This window comes from Osmerus eperlanus, chromosome 7, assembly GCF_963692335.1.
Source record: "Osmerus eperlanus chromosome 7, fOsmEpe2.1, whole genome shotgun sequence".
Taxonomy (NCBI): Eukaryota; Metazoa; Chordata; class Actinopteri; order Osmeriformes; family Osmeridae; genus Osmerus; species Osmerus eperlanus.
Genome location: NC_085024.1, coordinates 20,980,484 through 20,999,123, shown reverse-complemented (window position 1 = coordinate 20,999,123; position 18,640 = coordinate 20,980,484). Strand labels below are relative to the sequence as shown.

Sequence of the window (18,640 nt, the reverse complement as noted above, 5' to 3'; positions counted from 1 at the left end):
ATTTCTAAAGCTTGAATTTTTTTTCTTTGGATTTTTGGACTCTGAATTTTACTGTTCAAATTTTTTTGGGAAAAAAAGAAAACAAATAGACCAGTGACCCAAGCTATTTTCATATGAAATTATTTAATTGCATTGTGTCTTAACAGTAATATTGGTAATAACAAGATACTATTTCTCATTGACACAGCTTACTCGATATATTGGCAACTACTTGTGACTCTTAAATACTGGAAACCTTTCCTTAAAAAGTGCAGGCTTTATCTAGACGTCTCTCCATCAGTGTTTACATTTATAGTGCTTTTGTTTAATTGGATACTAAAAAGGCAAACAACATAGATACCTCTGACCCGTATCAAACATGTTGAACATGAGTTAACCAGTTATGAATCGTATATATTGACACTTTTCCCTGCATGTTACTGTGAGAAGGCTGAACACCTGAAGAGTCATATTGTCACCATGTCATGAGCTTCAATTGTCACGGGATCTCACCAGTTATCTGTACCAGTATAATATAAACATAACAAACGACAATAAACATGTTTTGTTGTTAGTCTATTCGTTTAAATAACAGTTTTGTCAAAACCCAAGTCTGTAAAAGACGAAAAAAAGGTCCAAAGAAAAGCCATGCATTTGGAAGGGCAATTGATAAGAACTAGGGTTAAAATCTGGTTATTTTACAAACCATTTCTGTTGATAAAAATAAATCTTGTAAATGAAAGACACGTAGTGTTAGTTCTGATTCATATATTATAGAAGAGTATGAAAACTAAAGTTCTGACCAAATTGTGTAATTTACAATAATCATACCAATAATATAAAATATTTACTGTAACATTTTGTACAGTAAAAAGGATACATAAAACACTGTCTGCGACATGATGTAAATTCTGGAGCAACAAAATGATGCATCACAACTAAACAGGAAGGCCTTATTGTAGCACTGTTTTCACAATAGCATTGATCAGATGCACATCTGACAGGATTACCAGAGTTTCCTGCATATGAGCTGAACAAGTGTTACTGTTAAAATGATTCAATCACATTTAAATAACAGTGGAGCTATGCTCAGTTTTGTTCAGTTTGCTGTCAAGTCAGTTTCTCTCTTTTTAAAACATGTCATATTCCTCTCCTTATCCCGAAGAAATGAAACGGGAAAAACGAGAATGCAATTGACTAGACACAATCGTTTCACAAGAACCCAAATCCTGATCACAATCGTATCAGGATTTGGGTTCTGGAAAGTGTCCAATAGCTGGCGGATGTTCTTCCAAAAGATAATTCAACAAAAGGAAAGTACTGGAATATTATTATTTATTTATTTTACTGTGGAGGGTGCTAGGCAACCTCTATTCAAAGTCAAAGACTATTGTGACACGAAGACACAAAGGGTAAAGATTTTACCATGCCACGAAATATACAGCAACCATTTCCAAAGTTGATCTCATGGCATTTATATTAATATTGCACCACTGCCAGTCCTTGAAACCTCCTGCATAAAAACTTGCCCTCCCATGTGTACTGTAGTACTCATGAAGAGAACTGTATGTAAATATGCTGCAGTATTAAACATCCATACAGTTACATGGTCCGTTTACGTGTAAGTTCCAAATCTACTGACAAAACGAGGCTTCACCTTAGTTTAAGAATCCCTCAGTTCACTCACTCTGGTTAAGTAAGGAATGCCACAGTTCATGACCCTTGGTTTTTGAATGATTTTCAGCAAAATAGCCCAAGCTACTCAAATTCAAGCTGCTGCTAGCAGCATGGCTCTTTTTTTGTTTGTCTTAACCTCTATCTGGGTACTGATTCAGAATGGACTCTTATTATCACCTTGGTGAAAGGAAAACCAACAGCAACATGGACTTCCAGGGAAAGGGGTTACCATCCCTTAGTTACATAGTCCCTTAGTTACATAGTCCCTTAGTTACATAGACGACCACCACATGTAACCTTCCAAACAATTCTTAATCTCGTGGATATGTCACTTAACCCTGGAAGGAATGGAAGAGATAAAAAGGTCCTGGTCTTGTTCCAGAGTACGGGTTTCAGTTGCCAGCTGCAGCTGCTGCTCCTCTTCAGCCCCGGGCGCCATGGAAACCACAAAGCTCCACCTGGCTCAGGTCACTGCACCTGGGAGCTCAGCCGCTCTGCTGCAGCAAGCCACTGTGCCCCTCCATCCTCTAGTCTCGGAGTCCCCGAGCATGCTCCCTCAGTGTCTGAACCTGTAGGAGATGGGCAGGAGCAGGTTGTTCTTCTTCAGGGCCTGTACTCTGGTCAGAGTCTCTTCGTCCAGGGCGATGTAGCAGCGCCGGGCGTAGTCCAGCAGCTTCTCCTTGGACGGGTCGAACTCCCCCACCTCCGCCACCTTCTCCGGAGCCACCAGCAGCAGCTCGGCGATGGGCGTGGTGGAGGCCACGGTGTTGCGGTCCACCCCGTGGATCTGGAAGGCCTTTGACATGTTCTTCAGGTGCTGGTAGGTGAGCAGGATCTTCTTGTAGCGGAAAAGCACCCCAGCAGCATCTTTTACTGCAAGATAGGAGAGGGCCGACGATCACAGAACCGGTTAGGAGTCAGTGAGATCGAAGGAGGTTACAGGGTGAGAACATGCGTGGAGACACGTCTTTGCCATCTCGACTGAGTCGAGAAGAAGAAACAGGAAAGGTATGTTTATAACTTGGAATAAGTAAGTGAAATGTTCTGGAAAGATTCTGTCTCACCTCTCTGTCGCTCCCTTGGGACTTGGAAAATCCGCCGCCTTTTCAGCGAGTGCAGGCTGCTGCTCATGCTTTGTGACATCACATCCTCCCCTGAGATCATTTCCTCCTCATCCATGTAGCTGTCCTGCTCCAGAAACTCATCACTCTCTCCCAGGAGCGAGAGAGAATCTGGGTCATGAGAAAAGACAACAACACTAATGATATGCCACAAAACCCACTGGATAAAAACAGGAACCACACAGAAGGAAAGAAAATCTCCAACTGCCAAACACCCTTTCCGGCATGTCCACAGCGGGTTTCATGCCAAACATGATGCGTTTATACACACACACACACACACTCCTTACTTATAGCACAGTGCCATACATGAGTTTGGTATATAAGCGGCCATACCTGGAGCAGCAGTCATATCATTTATGCTCTGTCTGCTATTGCCGATGCCACTGTCCCCGGCACTGCTGTGGGCCTGCAGCAGAGCCTGGGAGTTTCCTGAGCTGAACATGGCACTCATGGAAGCAATCTGACTGGCTATGGGGCTGGAGGTGTGGTTTTTGGGAGGCGCCATTGAGGACGGGGCGGGCCGTCGTTGTAATAACTGACGAGAGGCGAAGGGCCGGGAGTCCGATTTCTGCTCTGAAGGGGTTGGAACAGATAAGATCGATGAGAGGGGTGACACGGTTTGTACAGTGTTGCCACAACGTCACTGTGTAAATTGTCTCCAGTTAAGCTTGGGGCATTTACACGACTTAATATTCAAAAATAGGTATCACAGTGGTGCAGTTAGAGGAAGATATAGTCTTTACCAGCAGGGCGGTCTCCCTCTCTCCTTCCCTTCCACGTGAACCGTCTCGACCCATAACCTTCAGGAACAAAAAGGAAATAAATATTTATTAAAGATTCTTATTTCACTGCCCCTTCCCCAATTCCAGCCTCCTTGCCGAAGCTCCAGTCAGATTCTCCGTCTTGTCTCCCTCTCCTTCCTCTCCTCAACCCCGCCCACCTCACCGTTGCTGTATTGCCCCTGCCCCTGCCCCTGGGTCTTGGTGGAGAAGATGAAGCGATCCAGCTGGCAGCGGAGGAAGTCCCTCTCTTCCTCCAGGTCCTCGATGCGTTTCGCTAGCCACGAGTTCTTCTCTAGGGAGATCTGCAACTGGGTCCGCAGGTTGGTGATGAGCAGGTAGGAGCTGCCTACCGCAGGGGGTACTGCTGGGGTAGGGGGCTCTAAAGGGGGGGCGGTGGGAGAGGTCAAAGGTTAGAAGTCGATGCCAATATGGAAGGCTTTCAGGTCAAGGAGTAGGAGCTTTGATTTTGACATTTACCTTCAAAGCTTGTTTCAGTCTGGTTGAAAAAACTTTGCTGTTGTTGTATAAAGGTGTCCTCCTCATAAGGGATGGCGATTTCATAGGCATCCTCGTTCTTGGGCGCTGATGAGAGGACAGTACAAGCTAAAAATACAAGCTGTGAATGCATACGTACTTTATTGTTGATGTATTATGAAATATACAGGCATAGATAAAGACACTGTCAACGATCGTTCCTCTGTGGTAATCAGCTGTGGAATGTATTTTTACTCTGCAAGTGGTGGGAACTCTTGGACGTTGGTGCAGAGTCGTTCAAATTTCCATCCTCCATCTCGCAATTTGTAGCCTACTAGCCAAAATAAGAACACATTTTAGCTTGATTTATAGCTACACTAGATCGCTAGCCAGCTAGCAAGTATGTTATGATTTAGGTAACATATATATTACCAGAGCGACTCAAGTACTATAATAAATAGAGCCTAGTATGAACTGTTGAGAATGTATGTAGCTTTATTTTTTCTTTCTTATGGAAGATCATCTCTTAATAAATTTGCATGTCATAATAAATGTCGTGCATAATCAAAGTCAAGAATGGACACCGAGTGGTAGACAATTATTAGGTCTTTTGGCAGATGAAAGTTACAGCTTTTGCCAGATAGCTTGCTGACGCTACGAAGCAGTAGGAAAATGCAAGAGGTGGCATAGCCCTATAATTAAAAATGGACACGTTAGCTGGGTAGCTAGCGGACAACATTGCTTTTCAGTAAGCGATCCTTCTATCTAACGTTATTACACCGAATAATTTGTTTACTCAAAACACACGATTTTTTCCAGCACAGTCAATGGTGCACGTACCGTTTTCGTCGTAAGGACACAGGCACTTGTTATGCTCTGTTAATAATCTGTCATTTTGTGCAGTTTAAGCATTCAACCATCGGCACAGGTTAGCTTACTAACAATAACAATTATCACGTTCATTCTGTGTAGACTTCTCCCAACGTAATTTCCGGTGATAATAAAAACCAAGACGTCATGTGACAAAAACTGCCCCTCCCTCCATCTCCCCTCCCCCCCCTCCCCCCAAAAGAAGAAACAAATATTTATATATACATATAATAAATAAATAAAAATAGTTAGTTTTGTTGAGAACATCTAATTGGAATTATATTGTTTAGATTAATTGGAATTCATACCTATGAAACATCTTTTGGACATAACTTCTCTACAAAAGATGCTTAGTATCCTGTTGTAAAATGAACTCCAGAATATCTAGTCTGACAGGTTTCTCTACAGACCTAATTTCCAGAGTAGGCGAGGTAAGATAAGAAAAAAAGAAAAGAATAGGGCGTCGGTCAACATTTGATTTAACAAAATACGAAACATGTAGTATCGGGAAATCTACATGAAGAGATTATCAAAACAAAATCAACAGAGATAGACGACATTAAAATATAGTGGGCTATTGCGACATCTATACATAACTACATCATCATAGAAAATCTACAGAGACCGACGGTAAGTGTTTAAGTATACACTTTAATTTGAATTACAAAACTGTAGTCATTTTATTTATTTATTTAGTGGCAGATTGGAACCTATTGACAAGCACCATTGCACCTGTTCTTGCCTGTGAATTCAAATGTAATTTTCTATGGTTAAAGTTGACAACTGATTCTAATGTATAGCCTACTGCGAGAATGATTTATAGTTATCTGTGATTTTTAAAAATAATAATCAAGTTGTTTGAATTAATGAAAGCTAACATGTAAACCAGAGACGATATCTTCCTTCCAGAAACAAGATAAAAGTGAAGATAATTGAGACATAGGGATGCTTGTTTTCACAATGTCATCAAACCAGTATAGTGACTACTTTTAATACTCTTGCTGTTGCAAAGATTGCTTGGGGAGGATTAACGAAGCAATATAAAATCCTAACTACATAAAGAAGCTTCATTATAACAGCACAGAAGGCAAACAAGTTGTACAAGAAGAAAAGTAAGATGTGTGTCAGCAGAAAAAATATTCCAAGCAGTGAGGATTCCGCAAAACTCTATACAAACATACTTATTTTTCACACAGATTTTTCCTTCCCGTCACCTCTTCTCCACCTCCCTCCTGCTCCTCCTCCTTCAACCCGGGTCAGAGATAACCCACCATGTCCCATCAGCGCGACGGACTGTCCAACTGTAAGCTGGCCCTGGTGTTCGCGGTGCTGATGGACCTGTCCGGGGTCGTCGCTCTCTTACTGGGTGTGTTTGCCCCGTTAGAGATCAGGGGCCAGGACTTTGGGGATCTGCTAGTGTACTCTGGGGCCCTGCTGGTACTGATGTCAATGGGGGGATGGGTCATCTGGTACAGTGGGAACATCGAGGGCCTGACCTCCAAGACTGAGTCGAGTGGAGGCATGGGGGGAGCCATGGACAGATTTGCCCGCAGAGTGAGCCGCAAGATACGGATACCCAGGTCACACACTGTGGCCTGAAAACTGGAGCCCCCAGAATGTGGGGGGGGGTCTGTCTAGGTTTGGAGTGATGACAGTTAGGTTTATAAACGACTTGTATAGTGTGTTGCTGTAATTGTAAATGAAGACATTTGTACCACTTTCACGTGAACTGATTTTAATGAAAATGATATTTACAAAAGTAAAATCTTGGTGATATGCTTTCGTTAGATTGTCTTTGCATAGAGGTTGGATGTAGCTCTTAAAGGAACAGTCTAGTGACACTTCCTTACATGACACACCACACAAGCACCATTATGACCTTGTCATAATATACCTTCCCTTATATAACAAACTACTACTACTTAAAACATAAATTAAATCAAGAAATTAAACAACGTAAGGCTTTAACCCAGTCACATTAATGAAAGGGTACAGGTTATGAAAATCATTCAATTTTGAGGGGAAAAACACAGATTTTAAGACGATTACCCATCCAGAGAAAACATATGCACAGCACACACAGCTCATACATTATACTGCGGTCCAGATGTGGCAATCATAAAGTGCTGGCACTGCTCAGTGTAACCCTGCATGCAGTGTGAAGAGAGAGGGCAGTCAACCAGGTGGGACTTCACCAGTATCTGGGACAAACGACCCCAGCCCCCAATCAGTTAAGCCCTGATCTTATGGCAAGTAACGGCTCGCCAAGAGTTTAGAGGCAACTTCTGCCTGTTCCAGTTTTTTTTACAATGGACGTTAAGATTCCTGCATCACAAAACAGCTGCGACGTTATTCCTGCGTCTGTAAGCAATGAAGTGAGCATCGCTGATCATTAGAATCATCAGACAAACCCTGGGTCATTAAAACTGGATGAAGATGTAAATGTGTGTGCTTGTTCTAACCAGGTGAAATCAAATGGAGAAACACACAACCAAGAAAATTAAATAATAAAGTGGTGACTGACTGACTGCAGAACACACATTGTTAGTGTATCGTTCATAATGATTACATCACGATCAGGTTACATTGTGGAGGCAAGACACAGAAAAATCATGAAACTGTGTTTCCAAACAGTTCATACAATACACTGACCAATTCCACAGCAAGAACAGTAAAATCTGTTTTAAGGCACACACGCTGAACCAAAACAGGCTAGAGTTTCCCCCCAAACAGGACGGCTCAGACACAGACTACAAGAATGAGATGAGGAGAAATCAGATGTAGAAAACATGTTAATCCGTACAGCCGTGAACTCAGCACATCCAGGAGCAGGATTTAGATCAGAGGAGTTTTCTCCAGATCTTGATGGGGGGCCGTTGAGAGTCAGCTGTCTCCATGGCGTTCTGGTGTGGCCAGTCAGCTGTCTCCATGGCGTTCTGGTGCGGCCAGTCAGCTGTCTCCATGGCGTTCTGGTGCGGCCAGTCAGCTTTCTCCATGGCGTACTGGTGCGGCCAGTCAGCTGTCTCCATGGCGTTCTGGTGCGGCCAGTCAGAGGGCACAGTTGGGTACGGAGGGGGCGGGGCTCTGCCAGATGATCATGTGACTGCGTTCGGAACGCAGAGGGGCACCTTCCGATGCTCCATCGTTCGCATCGTCTCCTGCGAAGAAGAAAAGGAAGAAGAAGAGGAGAAGAAGAAGGAGAAGAGGAAGAAGAGAAGAACGGGCGAGAGACGCATCCGTGAGCCCGTTTACAAACATCACGGGTGAAATCATGAAAAGCCACGCTCGTGGTCATGGTGGGTGGGTTAGCCTGGCCTCTCCAGGGGGTGGAGCCTGTCCAGGGGGGTGGAGCCTCTCCAGGGGGTGGAGCCTATCCAGGGGGGTGGAGCCTCACCGATGCGGAAGTTGATGTAGCCCTCTCCTCCACTGAGGACGAGCTGTGAGGTAGACACAGGAGCACTGCCCAGGGAGGTGTTCAGACAACCTGGTGGCACAAGCACGTTATAAAGTGTGTTCATCACATCCTAAAACACACCGTCACTTGGTGTTTGATTACCAGTTAGCCACAATAGCACTGATATCCTATTGGAGAAGCCATGCTGTTCTCACGTTACACAGCCGCTATTAAGTTCCCTACCATGTGCAGCGATGATGAATTTAACTGCTTGCCGGTGTCCATGGAAACACAGCTGGGCTGTCGCTAGAGAGCAGTATGGGATGGAGGCGGACTCCGAGGCTGTGGAGGTCATCGTCATAGTGATGAGTGAGTGCCTTTTGACTGAATACAACTCGAGTAAGAGTAATTGCTGAGGAATCTTAATTAAGCTTTGATGTACTTGGAACCCGTAAAAATTCATGAGATCAGTGACTGCGTCAAGGAAGGAGGCAAGTGATGCACTTTCAATGTCCAAACAGAGTTATCAGTATGTGTGACATCATCGGTGTTTTCACTGTGAGGGGTCAGAGGTCAGGACCTACTGAGAGACAAGGGGATGGAGAAGATCGCTCCACTTCCTGTCCCCACCCACATCCGTCCTGATATGACTGACAGGGAAGAGACTTGTAAAGTGGAGAGATTTAGGAAGGCGGGACCTGCAGAGAGAGAATAAGAGAGAGAATGAGAGAGAGAATGAGAGGGAATGAGAGAGAGAAGAGGGAATGAGAGAGAGAATAAGAGAGAATGAGAGGGAATGAGAGAGAGAATAAGAGAGAGAATGAGAGAGAGAATGAGAGGGAATGAGAGAGAGAAGAGGGAATGAGAGAGAGAATAAGAGAATGAGAGGGAATGAGAGAGAGAATAAGAGAGAGAATGAGAGAGAGAATGAGAGGGAATGAGAGAGAGAAGAGGGAATGAGAGAGAGAATAAGAGAGAATGAGAGGGAATGAGAGAGGGAATGAGAGAGGGAATGAAAGAGAGACAAAAACCGGATCTTACATCTTCTTAAATTAGAAGGATAAAAGACAGAATGCCAGGAGCAGGTCAGTAGCCTTGTGCCTACCCAGTGTTTTGGTGACCAGAGGAATCAAATCAACTTCCTGCAGGGGTCGACCACTGGACCAATCAAAAAGCCGGAGGGTGGAGTCCAGCCGGCATGAAATCCAAACACCACTTCCTGCCGCGCACAGGAAACGCACCTGCTGCTCACTGCGCTCTGACACTGTAAAGGTTTGCTGAGAGAGAGAGAGAGAGAGAGAGAGAGAGAGAGAGAGAGAGAGAGAGAGAGAGAGAGAGAGAGAGAGAGAGAGAGAGAGAGACAGGGAGAGATTGGTAAAAGTTTGGTAAAATCCCATTGCCACCTAAAAAGCATTTGCAATTTAATTTCCCGCCCCTCTCACCTCCACTTTCTGATTCTGGATATCCACCACATGGACCCGGTTCCAGTATCCCACCCATAAGCCCGCCCCCTTTGCTAGGCAACAGCGAATAGGCTGCAGAGGAGTGGATCCCATGGCGAGCACCTGATGTGTTTGGAGATCCCAGCCACCTGTCAATCACAGAGCTGATGAGGTGTGTGGACCAATGAGAATGAAGCCTAGCAGAGCGTGACCATAACCGCGTCCTCGTTAAATATCCTTCAAATTACCTGATGTGTGAGAAAAAAATGCAAGCGTCCCATCGGCTAACCCAGCGATGACTCGACCCTGCGAATGCCTGAGAAGTTCACAGTAGAGTTACCACACTGGAGCCGGACAGAGAGCGTAGAGAGAGCATAGAGAGAGCGTACAGAGAGCGTACAGAGAGCGTACAGAGAGCGTAGAGAGAGCGTACAGAGAGCGTACAGAGAGCGTACAGAGAGCGTACAGAGAGCGTAGAGAGAGCGTAGAGAGAGCGTACAGAGAGCGTAGAGAGAGCGTAGACAGAGCGTACAGAGAGCGTACAGAGAGCGTACAGAGAGCGTACAGAGAGCGTAGAGAGAGAGTAGAGAGCGTACAGAGAGCGTAGAGAGAGCGTAGAGAGAGCGTACAGAGAGCGTAGAGAGAGCGTACAGAGAGCGTACAGAGAGCGTAGAGAGAGCGTACAGAGAGCGTACAGAGAGCGTACAGAGAGCGTACAGAGAGCGGCTGAACTGTGTACTCACGTGAGGGAGTGGATTCCCTCTAAGAGAGAGATGGACTGTAGACAGCGCCTCCTGGGTATGGTGGCTGAGTGGATCATCACACTGATCACACATCACACAGACAGACAGGCAGACAGGAAGACAGACAGGAGAATCACGTTATGTTTTGGTTTCTAAATCCTTCAAACCTAATCTCTGTAAATCGATGCGTGTATTCATGCGTCAAAAACGTTGTTGTGGGAAAAGTCCTGACCTTCCCTCCTGAGTTCCAATCCACACAGTTCCTGAAGTGTCACCTGACGAAGGAGGGGAAGAAAGAGAGAGTCAGTTAGAAAGAAGTCTGGTAAAGCAGGAAGGTGGCATGTCATGGCCTAATAGAACTATTGCTTGATGGTAGTTATGGTAACTAAATGAGCAGTGACGTCAGGTGTGGGAGGGTGGTCTGACACTGACCAGTGGGGGGCACAGCACAGATGCAGAGGGCGGGAGAGGTGGGCGGGAGACTGAACTGCTCCAGCACCGTATTGGACCGTGCCGGGTCAATCACTGTGACATCACTTCCTGAGGCGGGACCAGACACCGCCCACACAGCACACTGACAGAGGAGAGGGGGAGGGGGGAGGGGATGATTGACACAAACACCCAACAGGTTCCTATATGGTAGTGGTTACTGACGGATGATGCTGTGAGTGGCGGTTAACTGTTGGAGCGGAGGCTGCTGTTGAGCCACAGTGACAACCTTACCGTCGCATCTCCAGAGATCTCGGGGACAACAGCCAGAGCACAGCTCAGCTACGGAGAAAAGACCAAGAGACAGGGTCAGAAAACGTCTCTGGTGTCTGCTCTGTAGTGTTGACATGAAGCAGTGGAGGAGGCTTCCTACCTTGGCAGTAGCATCTCTCTGGTCCAGCATTCTGAGCTGGATGAGGACAGGTACGTCTTTGGGCTCAGGCACAGGTTCAGAGGACTCCTGGAACGATCCCATGCATGTTTACAACCAGTCTTAGTGAATGGGATTACCCCGTTAGCAGAGATGGCAAAAGTACACACATCTTTAGTAGACGTAGAGATACTCATGTTTAAAAAGACTGGTAAAAGTTGAAATGCTGACTACACTTTTCGATCTATACTTTTCTCTATATATTTTTTTTTCCCCCACAGTGAAAGGAAACTTTTTTTCCCAAAATATTTTGTCCACCTTAAAAAAGAAGAAGTATTTTTCCAACCTTTCGAAAGGTTTTTCTTCCCCACACAGGGAAACTAACCTCTGTGAGCAGCAGCAGTATATGCCTGTTAGCGCGCTAACCTGTATGTGCGACAGCGGCATGCCTGTTAACGTTAGCGCGCTAACCTGTGTGAGCGACAGCGGCAGGCCTGTTAGCGTGCTAACCTGTGTGAGCGACAGCAGCAGGCCTGTTAGCGCGCTAACCTGTGTGAGCGACAGCGGCAGGCTCCAGCCGTGGATCTGGTGTTTTCCCAGCGCTTTCCACACGTGGGAGCGGACGTCTCTGTAGAGCTCCCTCCTCCTGATGCGCGGTGAGAGAGCAGCGGACGCAGGGGGTGACCCTCTGGGTAGACGTGAGAGAGGAGAGAGGAGGAAGAGAGGGTGGAAAGAGGAGGGAAGGAGGAGGGAGAGAGGATGGAAGGAGGAGGGAGAGAGGAGGGAAGGAGGAGGGAAGGAGGAGGGAGAGAGGATGGAAGGAGGAGGGAGAGAGGATGGAAGGAGGAGGGAAGGAGGAGGGAGAGAGGATGGAAGGAGGAGGGAGAGAGGATGGAAGGAGGAGGGAAGGAGGAGGGAGAGAGGATGGAAGGAGGAGGGAAGGAGGAGGGAGAGAGGAGGGAAGGAGGAGGGAGAGAGGGTGGAAGGAGGAGGGAAAGAGGACAGAGAGCAGTTTGTACGTCTACCAACGAGTTAATAAATCCATTAACGGTGTGCCATGGAAAGAGAGTTTACTGAAGAGCCGCCATGCTTGTGAGAGTCATGTGACCTTACTCTGTCTGAGTCTGACTGACCGCCAGCGGTCGCAGAGGCCCAGGGGACGAGCGATGGATGGACGGGGACGTCGCCATGGCAACTGCCAGAGCAGGGGTCGGGATAAGCGGTTCCTTGCTCAGGCCAAACAAGCGGTTAAACCTTGAAAGAACACAGAATGAGTGAGATTTTCCAGATGATCCCAACCTCACGTGAACACTAACTATGTTACACTGGTCATGTGCTGATCCTATAGCAGGTCAGTTTACATTGAGGAAAAGATTAACAGCTATTGAGCCAGGAGCAGAGAAACCAGGGTCAAAACCAGCAAGTGTGCTCATGACAAAACCAGCAGCAAGTGTGCCCATGACAAAACCAGCAACTCATTCTTCTGCTGTTACTGTTTCTGTAGATGTTTCTTTTTTTTCCCCCCAAGTCAAATGTGTCAAACGTACGGTCATATAATCGTAAACATTATTTCCAGTTTCCTGTTCCATACCTGTTCCAAACACTGCTTTTCTCCCCTGTAATCTTTTCTTCTTTGGTGGCCCTACAAAACACAGGTTGAGGGGTGGAGTGTTAAAGAGGAAAAAGCCTGGAGACTTAATACGTCTCTACTGCAGTGTCACATGACCAAAACATCCATAGCAGACAGGAAGTGAGATCCACATAGCTGAATATGGCAGTAGTTCTTGTTGTTGTTGTTGTGTTACCTGAGGATCTGGCTGTGTTACCCGAGGATCTGACTGTGTTACCTGAGGATCTGACTGTGTTACCTGAGGATCTGGCTGTGTTACCCGAGGATCTGACTGTGTTACCCGAGGATCTGACTGTGTTACCTGAGGATCTGACTGTGTTACCCGAGGATCTGGCTGTGTTACCCGAGGATCTGACTGTGTTACCCGAGGATCTGACTGTGTTACCTGAGGATCTGACTGTGTTACCTGAGGATCTGACTGTGTTACCCGAGGATCTGACTGTGTTACCTGAGGATCTGACTGTGTTACCTGAGGATCTGACTGTGTTACCTGAGGATCTGACTGCGTCTCACCGCCTCCTGAAGCTCAAAAAGACGCTCCTTGTACTGGTTCTTCTCCATGACAACACGCGCCATCTCCGACCGAGAGAACCGCCGAAGCGAGATGGGCACAGAGGCCTGGGAGGGGACAGGCAACGGAACACTGAGCGGCAGCTGGTTTAACTGACCTTTAGTAGGTCGGTATAGTGTGTCGTTGAGATGCATGAATACACGGACGCTCGGTTTAGAGTCACGTAAACAGCCACTTACATCGTCCTCAGACTGAGATGCTTCCAGTTCCTTGCGAAGCCTGTAAGAGATAGTAGATGTGAGAAATGAATCACAGCACATCGCAAACCCAAAAACAGCACAAGTGCTTGGAGAAGACACATGCCTGTTAGAAAAAGTCAGGAGCACTTTTTTTTTGATTCTCTACCTCTTTATCTCCTCTTCCATCTCCTTCGTGCGGGTCTCCAATCGGGTTGTGATTTCCTGAAGGGAGTTCACCTCCAGTCTGAGAGCTGACCTGTCGCTAGTCAGTTCCTCCACCCGTGAGATCAGCGCTTTACGGGCTGCATCCACAATCTCACTGCGGGGGGGGGGAGAGGCAGGGAGAGGCATGGTGAAGGTACTTGGGAGTGAATTCAAGAGCTTCAGTAAGTAATTGTGTTGATGGATGAGTCAAACAATTAGCCCAGTGTATGCAGTCTCCAAGGCAGACTGTGTGCTCTGCAAAGAGTTGAGCCTCAGTAGGAAACACCCTTGTGCACATGCACCCAAAGTCACAGTGGTGTAGACAGAGGCAGGTTGCCGCAACTGTGTGATAATTATGAAACTCACTGGGTGTGTTTCAGTTCCTCGTACTGAGAAAGAATCTCTTCAAACTGGTCGGCACTACCTGAACAAAAACATACACACACACGTTAAAACACACACTGGTTCCCAGGTCCCAACCTGCTCCTGTCCCAACCCGTCTAGGGTTGTTTTAGACCAGGGCCTGGCATCCGATGACATCATCCAACATCACGTGTGTGATGTGCAGAAAGCTGTATTTGAAGGCGTCAACAAAGAAATACGGTGCTTGGGAAGACCTGACCTCGGACGCTGGCCCCCTGGTCCACGCTCTCCACATAGTCACGGCTCAACTCCGACAGCTCTGAGAACACCGACTCTGTGTTCCTGAGCTCCCAGTCCAGGCTGTCCCGATCACCATCCTCCTCCCGCTGCTGCTCTACGTCCGTCTCCCCTACAGCCTCCACCTTCTCCTCCTGTCTGTCGCCCTCCTCTCCACCCCTCTGCTCCGCCTTCCTCATCTCATCCTCCAGGCTGGTCTTGGCTGGGTGGTTTTCTTTAGCGCTTGGATCTCTGGTTGGTGTACTGGGAAGGATGGGAAAGTAGGTTTGGTTGGATACATTTGTTTGTGAGTAGAATCCTCATAAATCTAGACTCCTGTTTCTTGAGCGGAAGACTGGAACAGGTAACCGGGTAACTAGGTAACTAGGTAACTAGGTAACCAGGTAACCAGGTAACCAGGTAACTCGGTAACCAGGTAACCAGGCCCACAGAGCTTACCTGGCACCCAGCAGGCCGTGGAACTGAGCCAGCTCAGGGGTGGAGCTTATCAGGTCCTGGAGGAAGGATGGATCACTCGGAGGCATTACATCCGTGTCAATCACCCGGTCGTCCTTGGTTACCGGGTCTTCCAAAGGGGAGGGCTCAGAGCGTGATTCAGGTCTTGGACTAGATGGCTGGAAACCAGAGTCACAGCCATGCCAATCACCAGCATGGTTTTAACCACAGAAATATGTACACGGAAGGACGAAAGTCAACGTGAAGGGTAAAAGTGTACCTGGTCTGTAAAACCGGACTCTGCCCTGGCCTGGCCGAATGGAGCTTCAGAACTCGTAAGGCTCACGTGGTTCCTACAGATGGGGTCATTATGACGTCATCAGTACAGGCCAGATGTGATTTGGAAAATACATCATTGCAGATCAGGATACGCATTTGACAAAAACAGCAATGGAGGAGGATAACCTTAGAGATAACTGGCCCTCTCTTTCAGCTTCCTTCTTCTTCTCCACCAGGTCCCGGTAAGTATGCATCAGCTGAGTGATGGAGGAGAGAAGAAGAAGGAGAAGGAGAACAAGAAAAGGAGAAGAACAGAAGAAGAAGAACAGAACAAGAGAAGAACAAGAGAAGGAGAATGAGAAGGAGAACAACAGAAGAAGAGAATAAGAAGAAGAACAAGAGAAGGAGAGAAGAAGAGAAGGAGAACAAGAGAAGGAGAATCTCAATAAAGAGACTGACACCGTGTCCTAACTGGATGTGACGCGAGCGAGCATCAGCTACTATAATGTCCTAACTGGACAATCGCATCGGTGTAAGAGATGTGGAGGATTTGCGTGAAGCAGGAGGCAAATCTAAATACAGAAACTCCTTAAATCCCCCAAAATATTTTGCTGTGTGTGTGTGTGTGAGTTCTCAGACCTTGTTGTGTGTGTTCTTCAGCAAGCTCAGGTCTCTACTCAGCGCAGACCTCTGCTCCTCCAAGGCCACCACTGAAACCATCAAACTTTACCCATTACAGTTATCCTGAAACATCCTTCCTGTGGCCCATTAGACAAAAGGCATCTAACATTTACATAACTTTTCAGTTGTTAACAACAACAGAATTAAACGAGAAGTGAAAATGCGCCATTTGCATAATAAGGGAGAATTTGGAGCATGTTAGAGTCACACTTTTTATACAGCAGTCGTACTTCTGTTCTAAGTGGTGTAGTACTTTAGTATGACAGGAAAACAACAGAGTAATTCTTCATGATTCATGTCTGATGTTTACCATGATTGGGTCTTAAACAGCTCAAATCCACATAAGAATTTCAGAGTTTGGTGTAAACTGAATAAGTCACTGACCCTGGTCAGCCTGTTCTCTGGCTTTTTTCTCCAGCTCTCTCTCTCTCCGCTCTCTCTCCTTCTCTCTCGCCCTCGTTGTCCTCCTCTCCTGTTCAATTTGATCATCCAGCTCTAAATATCGCTAAAAAGACAGAGAGAAATCAATCAACTTCCACAAGACATCGTCCAGTAGAAAGGCTCCTTCAAAATGACTGAACCAAGAAAAGAGCTATATTTTCTTTCATTTCAATAATCTGCATCACGTCTTTTTCAACACACAAAAAATATATATAAAATCAACTTGCTTGTATGCCAATCACCTCTTACAACTCATATTCCCACTGTCCGGCCAATTCCCTTTCAGTTCTCTCACCACACCTCCACCCCCACACCTCCACCCCCACACCTCCACCCCCACACCTCCACCCCCACACCTCCACCCCCCTCACCTCCACCCCCCTCACCTCCACCCCCACACCTCCACCCCCCTCACCTCCACCCCCCTCACCTCCACCCCCCTCACCTCCACCCCCCTCACCTCCACACACCTCCACACAGCTCCACCTCCACCCCCCACACCTCCACCCCCCACACCTCCACCCCTTCACCTCCACACAGCTCCACCCCCACACACCTCCACCCCTCTCACCTCCTGATTCTCCTTCCTCAGGGTTTTCTCCAGCTGGTATCTCTCCATCAGCTCCTCTCTGTCGCCCCTCTCTCTCTCCGCCTCCTCCCCCTTCTCCCTCAGCTGGGCTCTGGAGCTGGCCAGCCCCTCCAGGACCCACACCAAGATGGGCACCAGGGACTCCACCACGTCTGCCCCATGCGTCCCCACAACCGTCTATGGAGGGAAGAGAACCCCCACACAGCCAGACAACCTCAGGGAAGAGCTCACATTCAAACTAGCACTGTAGCTGTTTGGTTTAAATACTAATAGTAACTATACTTGAGCTTTTGTACTTTGCAGGTCTGGTAAAACTGGTTATCACTTTATGATTATTTGTTCACTTCATGATTATTTGTTTTAAGGTCACTTACCTGCAGTTCTGAGTACAGCTTTCCTGCTTCTTCACTGACAATATCAGGGTCCCACTCCCGCTCTCCTGCCCCACACAGGATGCCCTCTCCACACTCCATCCCTCTCTCTCTCTCTCTCCCTCCCTCTCTCTCTCTCCCCCTCCCTCTCTCTCTCCCCCTCTCCCTCTATCTCTCTCTCTCTCCCTCCCTCTCTCTCTCTCTGAGATGATGTGGCGTCACTTTGCCACTACAGGACTGGCTCTTCCTCTTATGTATAAATATCTACCCGGATAATACAACTCATTTCTGTAGACCTTGTCACAGTTGTGTCATCTCCCACAGCACCCATCCTCCTACCAGCCATGGTCTCTCCACTATTTGTTCTGTCAATAATCTACTTGATCAGAGTGATCAGAGTGATGTCAGGTGGTGTTTTGGTGTCCATTCTGAAAATAAGAAACACACTAAATTACACTCAGATTTCTCACTTCTGTGGAGGAAATGGAGACTAACCACAACAAAAACAATGGTATCTTTGATTTCAGTTTTGATTCAAGGTCTTCACACAAGGCATTGACATTCTAATAACGGACTAGTTCCTGACAAATGTCACTTCAGTCCTACGTCATCTATTGTCATTAGTTTGCAAAAAAGGCACACGACAAGCCAACTTGACGATTACAGATTGGACCACCGAGTATTCCATACACAGAGCAGATAACCGTTCGCGTAGGCTGCATACACTCACACGCACATAAGATATTTAATGACAGCTACACGCTCGTACAACGTTAGGCAAATCCTAACGCGAACATCACAAACTCGATAAAACTAAACTATTTACCCGAAAAGGAATATCAAATATTAGCTTGCTAACGTCAGTCATGAATAAATAACAGCGACTGACAGCAGACACCTTGATCCTGTTCCGAGAACGCAAAGCCTGCTGTAGTTGAAGGAACAAGACGTTCGCTGACCCCGAGCTACAAAGAGCACTTACCTTTGTGACCCAATAACTACTATAGTGCCGGAAGCATTTCCCCAAAAGTGTAAAATGTTAGTCGTGTATTTTCTTGAGTTATATTTGGTTTAAAGAAAAGTAAGGTATTCATAGACTAGACTTTTAAGCAGGGGGCGTGGTTTAACTTTGACACAGTTGATCGAAAACATGTTCCTGCCTATTGGAAGTAAGAGGTTGTCGAAGAGAACCAATAGACACGAAACAGAGGCGGGATATAAGTCGTTTGTTTTCCAAAGGAAAAAAAAGTTTCCTG

The 18,640-nt window shown here is 46.6% G+C and overlaps 2 protein-coding genes and 1 long non-coding RNA gene across 4 annotated transcripts; 1 reads left to right on the top strand and 2 right to left on the bottom strand.

Annotated features, from left to right (window-relative positions):
- Positions 1-775: 775 nt before the first annotated feature.
- ccdc106a (coiled-coil domain containing 106a) lies at positions 776-5,009 on the bottom strand. 2 transcript variants are annotated; one of them, XM_062465861.1, is made up of 8 exons: positions 4,877-5,009; positions 4,292-4,367; positions 4,040-4,144; positions 3,726-3,941; positions 3,524-3,580; positions 3,114-3,353; positions 2,721-2,888; positions 776-2,529 (listed from the first exon to the last, which is right to left on the bottom strand). In XM_062465861.1, exons 2-8 carry the CDS (start codon positions 4,350-4,352, stop codon positions 2,213-2,215), a joined length of 1,164 nt encoding a protein of 387 aa, XP_062321845.1. In that variant the 5' UTR covers positions 4,353-4,367; positions 4,877-5,009; the 3' UTR covers positions 776-2,212. The 2 variants fall into 2 exon arrangements, with proteins under 2 accessions (XP_062321845.1, XP_062321846.1); XM_062465862.1 differs by lacking the exon at positions 4,877-5,009 and having other exon boundaries at positions 4,292-4,426.
- Positions 3,978-6,834, top strand: LOC134023651 (uncharacterized). The gene is made up of 2 exons (XR_009930789.1): positions 3,978-5,536; positions 6,103-6,834. It is a non-coding gene; the product is annotated as an uncharacterized LOC134023651 (long non-coding RNA).
- On the bottom strand, positions 6,625-18,512 carry si:dkey-17m8.1 (C-Jun-amino-terminal kinase-interacting protein 4). Its single transcript, XM_062465759.1, has 28 exons — positions 18,367-18,512; positions 17,388-17,812; positions 16,996-17,190; positions 16,368-16,488; positions 15,942-16,012; positions 15,489-15,559; positions 15,304-15,376; positions 15,027-15,202; positions 14,551-14,831; positions 14,295-14,352; positions 13,891-14,043; positions 13,725-13,764; positions 13,465-13,592; positions 12,936-12,986; positions 12,458-12,598; positions 11,894-12,032; positions 11,348-11,434; positions 11,209-11,256; positions 10,918-11,059; positions 10,718-10,760; positions 10,486-10,566; positions 9,991-10,058; positions 9,743-9,891; positions 9,406-9,577; positions 8,885-8,998; positions 8,544-8,642; positions 8,301-8,390; positions 6,625-8,064 (listed from the first exon to the last, which is right to left on the bottom strand). Exons 2-28 carry the CDS (start codon positions 17,484-17,486, stop codon positions 7,955-7,957), a joined length of 3,000 nt encoding a protein of 999 aa, XP_062321743.1. The 5' UTR covers positions 17,487-17,812; positions 18,367-18,512; the 3' UTR covers positions 6,625-7,954.
- Positions 18,513-18,640: the final 128 nt, after the last annotated feature.

What these genes read in the sequence shown, in the direction of transcription:
- si:dkey-17m8.1 (XM_062465759.1), bottom strand. Translation starts at nt 17,486, where the DNA reads ATGGAGTGTGGAGAGGGCATCCTGTGTGGGGCAGGAGAGCGGGAGTGG. An exon ending in ATTGGAACTCAGGAGGGAAG is followed by an intron (nt 10,567 to 10,717) that starts GTCAGGACTTTT and finishes ATGTGTGATCAG; the next exon opens with TGTGATGATCCACTCAGCCA. An exon ending in GAGGGAATCCACTCCCTCAC is followed by an intron (nt 10,059 to 10,485) that starts GTGAGTACACAG and finishes TGAACTTCTCAG; the next exon opens with GCATTCGCAGGGTCGAGTCA.
- ccdc106a (XM_062465861.1), bottom strand. Translation starts at nt 4,352, where the DNA reads ATGGAGGATGGAAATTTGAACGACTCTGCACCAACGTCCAAGAGTTCC. An exon ending in AGAGGGAGACCGCCCTGCTG is followed by an intron (nt 3,354 to 3,523) that starts GTAAAGACTATA and finishes CAACCCCTTCAG; the next exon opens with AGCAGAAATCGGACTCCCGG. An exon ending in CCCAAGGGAGCGACAGAGAG is followed by an intron (nt 2,530 to 2,720) that starts GTGAGACAGAAT and finishes CCTATCTTGCAG; the next exon opens with TAAAAGATGCTGCTGGGGTG.